A 12,870-nucleotide genomic window follows, 5' to 3' on the forward strand; every position below is an offset into this window, starting at 1 on the left:
ACGTGCGTCGAAAACAAAAACTCCCATTGCCATAAGCAACCTCAGCTCTGCATGTCCTGAGGCTTCCTACACTGTAAACTAAACACAGTAACGAACAATGACGTCGATCTGACCATATTAATGTGAGCGCGGGTCCGATGATGAAACATTGGAAGAACTAGTTATTCAACCCGAACCTGCATCGCAAGGACGACTTGAGTAGGACTTTTCTCAGTGATACACTACTCAGTTTGAGGAACATTATAATATGTTGCCACTGTAATTCCTCACCATCAGCATTAACAAGTGCATGTCCATCAACAAACCGATTATTTTACTTGTACTAATTTATTTACAGAGTATTTTTCTAATATATTACGGTGAATAGGTGGAAACTGTATCAATAACAGTGCATGTATGCAATGTACATTAGCCGAGCTCTAGAGTGAATGATCTGATGTAACATAAACATTGGTAAAACAAATATTTCCTCAAAGTAGGGAGAACGACAGACAATCTGCATTAATAGAAAGAGTTTTAGGTAATAGTGGCCCACAGCTGATTAGCAGAAGTATTTCAGTAAGACAGTAATAATATGAGTTAGCCAGTTAGCAGGAGACCTACACAATATAAAACTCAAAACTAAGTATTTTGAACACCATCTTTCAAGAGTAAGCGGTTTGCGAATCCTGCATTGAACTCCGAAATTTGAAAATCAGTCGTCAGTAAAATAAAGGGAGCACAGCAAAAGTTTAGGATTATACTGGTGTGATATCGTGGTAAAGATGAATTTTAACCACTGATTCTTCACATGCTCGCCCTTGGGCAGTGAAAAAAAACAACTGGCTTTACTTCACATTATAGAGCACAGCGCGGTCTTCTCGACATGATGCTATCTGTATCCACAGGAATCAGCTGCCGGTTTGAGGTTCAAGTTTCCCTGGTGTCTGCGCATGCAATACGTGGGAGGGCAATGTACTAAGGCTTCGTCTTGACGTCACAACGAAACGGCTTATGACTCGTTTGAAAAACGATTCAGAGTCATTTAATTGACTCCAAGTCGACTCCTACTTTTGAAAGACATTAACTTAATATACGGTGGACTTTCAGATTTAAAATTGCAGGATGTTTTCATTCACTTAGAGCTATGTTACACACTACATGAAAGGTCATTTTCAAAAATCCATAATAGGGGCCCTTTAATAATACTACATTTAAATATAAAGTAAACCATAGGTACATATATTATTCTAAAGACTGATTAAATAAAAAAATATATATATATATTTATACAAATAATAATTCAATTTATTTTCATATTTAAATTACAAAATTTAATTGAAATAATTAAATTATTATATACCAATGTATATTATTGGTCAAAAGCAATGCTCAAAAAATATCTGTGTCTTCATTTGGTTGACATATGCATGCATGCTTGCTTTATGAAGTATTTGTATTTTAATGAATACTAGTTTACTGTTAGAGCAAAGTTTGAATGGATTAGCTGTTTTATTGATTTGCCCAATGCAAATAGGTTAGATAATCATAACAGGTTATTTACATAGAGGTGTATTAAAGATACTGTAGCCAAATTAGCTTTTATTTCACAGGGAGAAAGGATACAAAACCTGTTTTCCTGTTGGAATCTTGTCCAACATTATCAGTGCAATTCAAAGGAAAAGTACAAACCGGTACTGTAGAACATGGCACCTTTAATAAGACAATTTCCTCTCCCACTGTGAATCGGCGTGATACTGGCACTTTAACAAAACTAGCTTCTGTATTCTATCTCATGGATTTTTAGAGAGCATCGAGTGCTTCCTGGAAGAGAGCAGGAAGGAGTGAGCCCTCTTCGGCAGTATCGCAGCATGAGAGACCTTAACGTATTAAGAGATGGAGGGTGTGATTAAAAGATCACAGCAGGACGGAAGCCAGAACCACCTGACAGAGGAAACGAAAGTACAGACCTGGATACACTTGAGGTAGAGAACAGTAAAAGGCAGATTCAATTATGATGGAGATACATGAAGCTTTCAGCAAGGTATGCAGAAATTTTGTGCCAAAAATAACCTCCAAGACACATTCAAAACGATGGCCAGTAATCTGATCACTCAAACCTCAGGAGGTGGTTTGAAACGCAGCCCAAAGACGCAACAACCAGAAAATAAATTAAATAAAAAACCACCACCACACTAACAAATAAAATGTGCTACATAATGGACTCTCAGATGGCCCAAATACTGGATAACTGTCATCATGTTTTTTTGTGCCTTTATAATTATTTCTTAACAGATAGAGTTGGGGTACTCGAACTCGAGTCCAATTTTGAATGAAATTCAATTCGGACTTGTCACGCAGTCGGGTGAATTTGTACTCGGACTTGACACAGACTCTGATATTTTAGTCTCAAAAAATGTTCCGAGTACAGTCAAGTCCGGGCAATGGAGGACACACTATATTATTATTCAAAAACGAAACGAAACTACTTGCATTCTGTTGTTTCAGCGTTGAGCATTGTAGCCAATCAATGACATGTATATATAAAGCGCATGAACGCAGCGGCCAATCAGAGGGGTTTTAGAGTCACCATGTGGAGAATTTGGTCGGAATGGATGTTCAGAATCAGCTCACAAGCTTCACACTTTTGCAAATCCCCTCATTAACAACTAAATCTAGACGCGGTGTAAATAAGAGATTCACTGTACAGATGCGGAAAACTTCAGTGTTTATGACTAAAGTTTTAGTGAGAGTGCAGAACGCAGTAATTAAGTGATAGCTTAAAGGGAGCAATATTGATCTAAATAATAGTTTTGTTTGTCATGCTTCTAGAGTACCAGTGGTTACGTTCACACTGTAAAGTGTAAGGAGTGATAACTGCATTTTAATGTGGGAGTGAATCCGCTAAATTATAGTCCTATGAGTCATGAAATTGCGATGATTGACATAGTAACCATAGTAACATGAGAACGTGATAACCATAGCAACGTTTTGGCATCTAATAATCTTATGATTTTTGTTAAATTTACACTTTAGTCATACACAGTCATTCAGTTTACATACATTACATTACTCTGCTATATATTTTTCACTGTTTGAGAACATGATGTGTGGACTGGAGTGAGAGTGGAATGGCTTGTCGGATGTAGTAACAGTAACTAAGAGGGCCGGGTCTTTGTGAAAGGTCAATTTCAAATCATTTAAATCTTAGTGAACCACTATTAACAGATTATCACAGCCAAAACTCCACTACTAACATATCTATTAGTAACAAAGTTACTAACAAAGTACTTGAAGTCAATTTCTCATTAAAAACAAGATGCAAATAAATATTTTCTATAATATATAAGCCCTACCCCGGGTTTGAGACTCTCTTCTTTAATCCTCTAGTCTCTCCCCACTAGAGGGACCACTAGCACCACCGACACATTGTATACTGTGTGACTTTCCACAACTGCATCCTAATTTACATAGAATCCATTGTATATAATATGCAAGCTTAAGAGTAGTGCACCCCAAATCATAGTACAGTATTTCAGTATTTCAAAGGAGCCCTTTTTCAGTAATTTACTGTAGACAAGTACAGGCAAGGAATAATGTCAAAAATTCCAGCTAGAGCATATACAACAGAGGGGGGTCTGTCACATCAATACACAAATGTATGACAAGGTTGTACATGCCAATTCTGGTGTACTGTCTTTATACAAATTAACAAGTATGTATTATGCTTTTAACAGCAAAGTAATTTTAGTACACAGTGTGATAATTAAGATTAGCCCATGGTTTTGTTTGAGAGAATCTCTGGAGCTAGAGAAAGTGGTGTGATTCAGCATAATGGACTGTCTCTGAGTCATATGGCGGTGGGGGGGCTGAGTTCACCACCCATTGACTGCAGCACCTCATTACATATTTAACAGCTTGTTTCTCTCATTAAGATCTGTCACAGCTGTTTGACTTACCTGTGTCTGTTCAGAGAAGATTTTCTCTGAACATCAACATTAATTTGTTTAAAATGTGTGTGTACTTGTCTAACATAGGAATATACACATTTATATATATAGATAGCACTGTGCAAAAGTCTTAGGCACGTTAGTATTTTCACCCCCCACATTTTTCTAAAGTCAGTTATTTTTATCTTTTGCTGTAGTTTGTCAATAGGAAATATCAGTTTACATTTCCAAACATTTATTTTGCCATTGTAATAAAACAGTGAGATTTCTGTATGCACAAGGAGTCTGACAACAGCCAGTATGCTCCACACAGAGATCTGATCTCACCATCAACAAGTCTGTCTGTGATTACATGAAGAGACAGAAAATGATACAGACTAAATTCAGAACTGTGGCTAAGTCTCCAAAAGATGCTTGAAGAAACCTACAAGGCTTCCAAAAATAATGTCATAAATAGATTTTATTTATCAATTAACCTAACTAAATCAAATCGATAGTTGGTGTGACCACCCTCTGCGTTTAAAACAGCTTGTGTCCAAGGTAGACTTAGTTTTTCAGGTAGCTTTGTAGGTATGTTTACATTTTTGGGGTGAAATTTCAAAATACTAGACTTTTGCACATTTCCTTATATTTATTTATTATATTATATTTATCATATATATACACACACACAGTATACAAGATGCAGTATGTGCAGTGAGTGTTTTTGTTCTCACCCTGTTTTCATCATAGATGATCTGGACAAGGCTGCGGTGTTTGGCTTCACTGGGTGGAGGAGAGATGGTGCGCTCTGGCTCCTGGGGTTTCGCAGCCTCTTCCTCCAGTTGTTGCTAAAAGAAAATACAGAGCATGAAAGACCTTCCTAACAATGGCGACTGCCATAAATCAATAATGACAAAGATAACAAAACAAAATAAATAGAGATGCACCAATACTACATGTTTCCGCCGATAATGATAGCCGATTATTCAGAATGATATCTCCCGATGTAGATACCAATAGTTTGATTTTTCTTAAGGAAAAAAATCTCTTTCAAATAATGCTGCAAACTATACAGGGAACCATTTCATTTGGTTCACTATAATATTAGAATATAAGATGTATTATATTCAACTGCTATTTATTTTCAGATATAATAATTACACACCAATAAAAAGTGAAATGTTTGTATACAACACAGATGCACATAATCAGTTTTCATTAGCACTTGTCTTCATGGGAAATTTATTCAAACATGCATATATAGTTAACAGTAAATAAGCTCCTCTCTGATGTTTTATAGCTAATTAATGAACTGTGAATAGCAGATAACTTTCCTGAGGTAAATGCAACATTAAGTGACACTGTTCACAAGCTGTTATATTGACATCTTTCCACAGAGACAGATTTCGGTAAGTTGTACTGCATCTTTACCTTCATACATGAAATCCATGTATGTTTTTCGAGATATAACTTATAATAATGTGGAAGAAAAGACTTGTGCTCTGCCTGCCGCTTAAACTGAGGCACTACAGCGATCTGTCATGCCACATTTAAGAGTGTCAAAACACCATTTATTGTTTGAATGTCAATAAAATGGACAGAATTTGAAAGATGAGATTATGTTTTGTATCAGAAGTAACAAAGCACAAAGCTCTTTGGAATTATTGGTTGGAAGGCGCACTACATTAACTTGCCCTCAATTTAACACGAGACATTTTCTTCACATACAGTATGATTTGGTCTGACACGTTTTTCCGCATCCTTTTGATTAACAGGATATAATCGGCCCTGATCGTCTGCTGTTTTTAAACAACCGACTAAAGGCTGATACATCGGCGCATCTCGAAAGATAACTATACTGAAACTCTTATTTATACTGATGAAAGAGGATTAATGTAACTCTGTTAACTCCAGGATCCAATATTATGTGAGCTAATTTTAATGCTACCTCCACATCAGAAGTAATGGCAGAAAAGTTCTCTGATTGGCTGAAGAGAACTAACGCTTTAGCAAAGAGAGTCAGCGAGACAACTTAATAGTCAAAGAATTTGTTGCCAAAAAAAAATCACAGTTTACACACAGATGCAAACACAAACACAGAGGCCCTGGCTGCAATGAAATCCTGAAATTGGCCTCCTTGCAAACATAAGCCCAAACTCATATGGATCAGCTCTAGTGCAGGATCGCTGTGTGTGCGCTGAGTTAAAGAAAATAAACGAGCCATCCCGCCGAGCTCACAGACAGACAAACACGTGGTAATCTGATATTCTCACTTCTCTCTTCCCTCCATCACTCCCCTGCTTTACGTTAAAGTTTACCGTACCATTTAATTGCCCCAGATGTTTTAATGCTTGGAGCAAACCTGAGGGGAGAGAAGAGAGATGGACGGGGTCCGTTACCTCACTGAAAAAAGATGCCAAATCTTTCAGGAAAAAAAACACATTATGGGGTTGTGGGGCAGATGAGGAGAGGTTCATTTTTCTTGGTAGCGTGACTGTACTTGTACAACCACTCAGGCCCAAAGCCGTTTCACTCCCTCTCCAATCGTCCATCGACCCCACAATGGACTAGCCCATGGAGCGCAGGTGGCTTCGATTTATTGAGCAGCAGTTTGGACACGGTCCAAAACCTCAAGTGAGTGGGGGGGGGTTCTGTTTTACAAGAAGACAAGGTTTGCTTAAATATTTCCTGCAATGGGCCTGATTAAAAAAAAACACTAGAAATATCAGAGAATAAGTTCTAATACAACCTTATAAAATAGTCTTATTATACATACATTTACACAAGTACAAATTAAAACATATAATAGTTGAATGTACTTGATGCAATTATTCCGGTGAAATAAGTGACCTAAAATTATACTGCTGCATTAACGTCTGAAGTAGACCACTGAGTAATGGCACTGCCAAGAGAGAGAAACAGAGTTTCAGAGGGAGAGAAAAAGGAAGGAAGGAGGCCGAGAGGAAACAGAGGAAGTGTGTTTGTAGCCGTGTGGCCTGCTGAGGCAATAACCACACAATAATCACAACTCTGCTCCCCGCACACACACTCATCTACTACTGCTACCAGACTCAAAGTGTCCAGATTACATAACACTAACTCCACTGTGGATGAAAATTATCTACTTGTGCTGTTACTGAGCTGAACTTAAATCCTTGTCCTCTTCTAAATAAAAAGCTTTGCAATGCTTTCCTGGTGCTTATTTTAAAAGGCCAACTTTTCCTGAAAAAAGGATTTTAGGATCCTTTATGCAAATAAATGGGCAGAATGTGCTTGGTGAGGATATTTATTTGAGGGTTCATAGAGTTGCTATATAGATTTATCTGCATATTTACAGCTTCAAGATAACTGGGGTGAAGCTTACCTGTTTTTTACGCAGTTTGCATATCTGCTGCTCCACCATGGTGATCTCCCGGTCCACACGGTCCATGTTCTGGATTAGCTCCTCTTTGGAGAGGCGGGAGGGAACCAGGTCCAGGTCAGCCTCCATGGGCACCGGGCTCACAGGAGAGATGGGCTCAATCTTTCCAATAGAACTACTGCTGCTGTGCTCCTGCATACAAAAACATCATTGTACTCATTCAGAACTTGTAGATGCTTTGTGATGTTTGTCAAAGCTGTGGGCTTAAATGACTTTTCCGCTGATTAAAACGAAACAGGAAACGTAAAGACATTTACCCTTTCTGGTTGCAATAACTACAAACCCATCTAGGATGATTCATGTTAATTATTGATATTAATTATCAAAGAGACAATTCGAAAAACAATTTCCATACAGGTACTAAAGCATTCAGAGTGGTTGTGGACAAGCTGCTATTTGGTAGCAAAAAGTGTTCTGGTTGGTTTCTGTGCCTGACAATAAAGTGGTCAGAGGGGTTTTACCACATTGTATGATAAAATAATGTTAAGTTCCTCAATTATAAAAAAAAGTACACAAACATTGAATGGTTTGGGGTTTGTAAGATTGTTTAATGTTTTTGAAAGAAGTCGGTTTGCTCAAAAAGGTAGCATTTAAGTTTTCTATTTTAATATAATTTAAAATAGTCTTTGTTTGTGTGCAAAGTAGGAATTTCCAAAGCTGTTTTGACTCCTTTAGACATTTTCTATGCTCTTTGTGAGTTCTCAGCTGGTAAAAATACCAACATATGTACACGCATACAATAAATGCATTTGTGCATTTGAAACGAGTTACGTGTCAAGGTTCCATAAGTTTGGGGATTTGAACAAACCCCTAAGCATGAGCAATAGCAATAGTGATACACACCTTGGCAAGCACCACAAATTAATACAAATCAGCACTTTTATTTTTATTTATTTTTTACATTTTGGGTTCTTGGAGATAGATCCAATGCACTCATTCCTCTCCAAAGAATGATGGTTACAACACAAAACCGCTGGGAAACTGTTTAGCAGTAAAACTCTTATAATAAACTGGTAAATGTACACCCAGCAGATCAGTGGTTGAGACTGTTGGAAAATCAGCTAGTTTAAAGTGTGGTAAAGAGCTTCTGTGTTCATTCTTTCACATGAAGAGAATGTTATATAAGAGGAGTGATCGGGGAGGGCGCCTGCTGTTCTCTCTCTCATCACCCCTTAAAGATCACTCAGGCAGAGCAGCCCACAAGGCAAATGCCTGGACTGCATGGACAGAATCACTAAACTAAAATACAACAACAACCAACAACAACATTTTTACTGGCATCTGACTTTATTGGCATCTGACTCACGTGAAAGATTATTAACACCCCATGTGTTTTAAAATAAGAAAATGAAAAGATTCATTTAAACAAACAAATGAATAAATAATATTATTTATGAGAATATAGACGATGCAAATGCCATGTTCCATAATTAATCTCACCTTCATGAAACCCCTCAACATTAAAACACGTGGCTAAAATATCCAATTCCAGGATGTTCATGGAAAGAGAGAGACAAAGCCCAAGGACACCATGAGAGCCTTGCTAATGTTCAAAACATTCCTAGGGGCATTCCAAACTTCAGGCAGGATTTAACACTTGAAAGAGGATTTGACAGAGTCATTTTAGGACTCAAAGCTGTACACATACACAAACACACACACACACACACACACACACACACACACACACACACACACACACACACACACACACACACACACACACACACACAGAGTGTAGAACAAAAAGTGAAATGAGTGCAGCATGAGAATTCAAACACCAAGCTGCTTTATAAAAAACAAACCTGAGTGCTAAGAAATGGATATGCACTGCAATAACCTTCACACAAACAGGTACAAACCTATATTTCAATGTTAACCCTCTGGGGTCAACAAACGTGCCGGCGCGTTTTGCTCGATTTTTTTCATATAGCAGGAAAATAGACTTAAAATACTCTGTCATTTTTGGTCATACACACTTAAGAAATACAAAAAAATAAACTGTTGAATGTCTATTTTTTATGTGTCCACTTACAATCGAAATAGAACATTGTGCTTTTGTAAAATAAAGAAAATAAACAGGGTGTGCTTTCTCTCTCTCCATCTCGGTTAACCTTATTTCTGGTGCACGTCTTTAAACTTAAAAAAAACTCAGCGAATACTATTCACCCAAGCATGAGCAATATATCTTTATAATCATTTAAGTTTGTACTTTTAAAATATCTAATTCAAAACTAAAATAAATATTCTCCGTTTATGTAATCTATAAAAAAAGAGAGAGGAGAGAGGTGTCAGCCGATCTCATTATCGTTCTCTCAGCTCATTATTCTGCTAATGTGACACGCCCACGGACAGCATTCAAACGCAAATGTTCTGAAGCACACATGCAAATGTGTCAATGCCCCTCATAAACGCGAAAACACAACAAATTTAATCATCAGATTAATGTACCTTTTCGTCTTGCGAGGCTGTGACTGTGAGGAGTAATCCAGGGACATTTACCTCAGAACATGTGCTGGTTTATTTTCATTTTGAGGAGAGACCGATCTAGCCGAGAATTGTGAGTGGCCTAAGTTTTTTATTCTTTTCTTTGTTCTAATGTCTGTAAATGCAAAAAGACAGTTTAAATTTGAATCACGTTTCTGTGTGTGAATGAATTAACGGCACAGATTGGCGCTGTTGTTTATGTTTAGCCTACTATGTTACAGATGAAATATGAAAGACAACATTTCGTAGTTTTGGATAGATTATAAAGTTTTTATTCTAAAATATCAAATAAGCTTTTGTCATCCAGTTTCTGCTCATATTTTAAAATATATGGTAGGCTATGTTCTGTCAAAAATAAACTCATCAACTAAGATGTTATTATAGTGTTTGTTCCAATGTAAGCTATATAAAAACTAATGAATCCTTAACTTTAAAATATGTACGATAATACTGTAGGATAATTCTGAGGAATACTGTAGTAAGTTTTTTTCATTCTCAAGTGAATCGCGTTTCTGTGTGTGAATGAATGAACGGCAGAGATGCGCTGTTTACCACCACTGGCAAAAAGACAGTTTAAATTTGAATCGCGTTTCTGTGTGTGAATGAATTACCCGCTTTTAGCAAACTATATTGCTATACTGAGATGAGTAAAAATCGACTGAAATATGTTGAAATAAAATGTATTTGTATAAGCAACGTATTAAACTGCAAATTAACATTTATATTTCTTATATAAACGAAAGACCAATGTTATAGACATATGAAAGACTAGTTTTGGATAGATTATACATTTTTATTGTAAAATATTTGCCACCTCAAATAAGCTTTTGTTTGCCAATTTTTGCTCATATGTTAAATAGCCTATAGTATGTTTCGTCAAAAATAAAGTAATCAAATAATATATTATCTGTTTGTTCCAATGTAGCCTATAGGCAATATCCAAAGTAATGAGTCCTTAACTTTGAAATATGTATGATAAAATGTATACTTTAGTTTTTACAAAGAAAGATTGCACTTGAATTGTTGTTGTAATTGTAACATTTTTAATAAAAAAATATATTTACAAGGTAGATGTAAACAAACTATTAAAAGGTAAATATAAGCCTTTTCTTTAAATCATTTTTATTGAGTTTTATTAGTGACAAATTTGGGGAGAGGATACATATTCCAAAACTGAAAATACAGTATGAGAATTAAATGCTATATTACTAGACATGGAAAAATAAATGATGCTTCCAACTGTGAACCAATTTGGAAGAATATTTATATTAGTGGTGGGTCGTAACGTGCTGCGTTAACGTGAGACTCTTATCGGGCGCTAAAAAAAATATCGCCGTTAATCTATTCTCAAAGTTGGGTTGGGATCATAAAATAGCTTTTCGAATATCGTTATATTTTCGCGCAAATCGCGCAGCAGGGTATTTTCCTGTCGGGGACACAAGGTGTATACTTTTACATGTTACGTTGGGCGACGTTCCTCTCGTTACTTTACATGTGGTTAAATGAGTTTATTACAAGCGCGCTGTATCTTTTTTATGGGCATGAGCGATGCTCAATTTACAAATGAATCACTCTTTTGGGTCGATTCTGTTCAAAGACTTCATCATACAAGTTGGCAGTTCCGTCTAAATCGGTTCCTTGAATCAGTTCTGTTCAGTTCCTCATGCACTGAATCACTGAAGCACGTTCAATCACACTCGACTCGGAGTCGTAACAGGAAGATTTAAGAACATCAAGAGCTACAGTTTAGTCTAGTGAAAGCAAATCTGCAAATGCATCATATTTTTGCCAGCGATGAAGATCTTTATTAGTTGAAAATCTTCGTATGCTGTCTCTGAATGATTCCACAGGACGATTCATTCGAGTTCATTTCATTCAGGTAATACATTTTACAACCAAACAGATTATTACGCCACGATAGCACTACTAAAAAGTATGACATTATCCGTTGGACATATACATTAATTTATAGGCTACAAAAAAAAACGCTTCAGAGCGTCGGCGCACTGTCAAATGTTAACAGGTTTAAGCTACCGTTGTGTACAGTTTATGAAATGAACACCCGCCATCCCGCGGTAATGTGTGTGTATTGCGCAGGGGCATAGTCACATGAATAGTTTACATTGATTGAAACTAATTTGTTTAAAAAGGAGGAGGCTATTGCCGGTAAATGCAGGTTCACATAAAATCATTATGACATATGACATTATTTTTTGATCTAACGAGCATCTGGTTTGGCGATGCAAAAACCAGCTATTGTGCTTATTGTGTTTTTCTTCTTCCAATTAGCCTACTATGTTAAAAAAAACGACGAAAACATGTTACTTGTTCAATTAATAAACAGTTTGTTTGATGACAAATCACTAAAGATGAAATTGGCCTCACTTTCTGTCATTGTAATTGTGCGTTTTATTTATTTATTTTATTATTTTTTTGAACGATATTCGACTTTTGCTCCTCTATTGTCGAATGGCATTTTTGGCAGAAATTCACATCCCTACGCGAGGCGAACTATTCTCAAAGACTTACTTTTAGTCATTATTTGGGTAGCACACATATTCTGAATGCCTTCGGCAGAATTCAAATGAGCCATTTTAATCTAGATTAATTCCAAGATTCCAGTGTGAATAATTTAGATTAAAAAAATTAATCTATGCCCACCTCTAATATATATATATATATATATATTTATATATATATATATATATATTTATATATATATATTTATATATATATATATATATATATATATATATATATATATATATATATATATATATACACACACACACACACACATGTATATATATATCTCTTGCATTCTTTCTTGTGGCTCAGTGACACACCTGAATGAATGGCTCATTAAGTATGCGGGCCCCATTGTCTCCTCAGGTGTGAACCACTAAATATGCATGATGGTGTTGAAATCGTTGACGCCCCTTGCGCATGTTGCCTTTCCAAACAAAAAGTGTCTTACAAAATTTAAATCAATGTATTGTTTTATGTGAATGATTAGGCAGGATGATTTTCACATCATTTTATAGAAAAAAC

At 36.2% G+C, this 12,870-nt stretch overlaps 1 protein-coding gene across 9 annotated transcripts in view; it reads right to left on the reverse strand.

The window, feature by feature from the left end:
• Positions 1-12,870, reverse strand: part of ncor2 (nuclear receptor corepressor 2) — a 152,897-nt gene that overhangs the window by 55,403 nt on the left and 84,624 nt on the right. For all 9 annotated transcript variants that reach the window (XR_013201227.1, XM_077224506.1, XM_077224505.1 and 6 more), the window contains exons 5-6: positions 7,276-7,464; positions 4,646-4,759 (exon numbers count right to left, since the gene is read on the reverse strand). Coding sequence is in view for 8 of the 9 variants with exons in the window: in XM_077224506.1 (XP_077080621.1) it covers positions 4,646-4,759; positions 7,276-7,464 (303 nt within the window). In the remaining variant the exon portion in view is untranslated. The remainder of the gene's footprint in view (positions 1-4,645; positions 4,760-7,275; positions 7,465-12,870) is intronic.

The sequence above is a fragment of the Siphateles boraxobius genome, unplaced genomic scaffold (genome assembly GCF_051911475.1).
Source record: "Siphateles boraxobius isolate OS27281-9 unplaced genomic scaffold, OSU_SipBor_1 9, whole genome shotgun sequence".
NCBI lineage: Eukaryota > Metazoa > Chordata > Actinopteri > Cypriniformes > Leuciscidae > Siphateles > Siphateles boraxobius.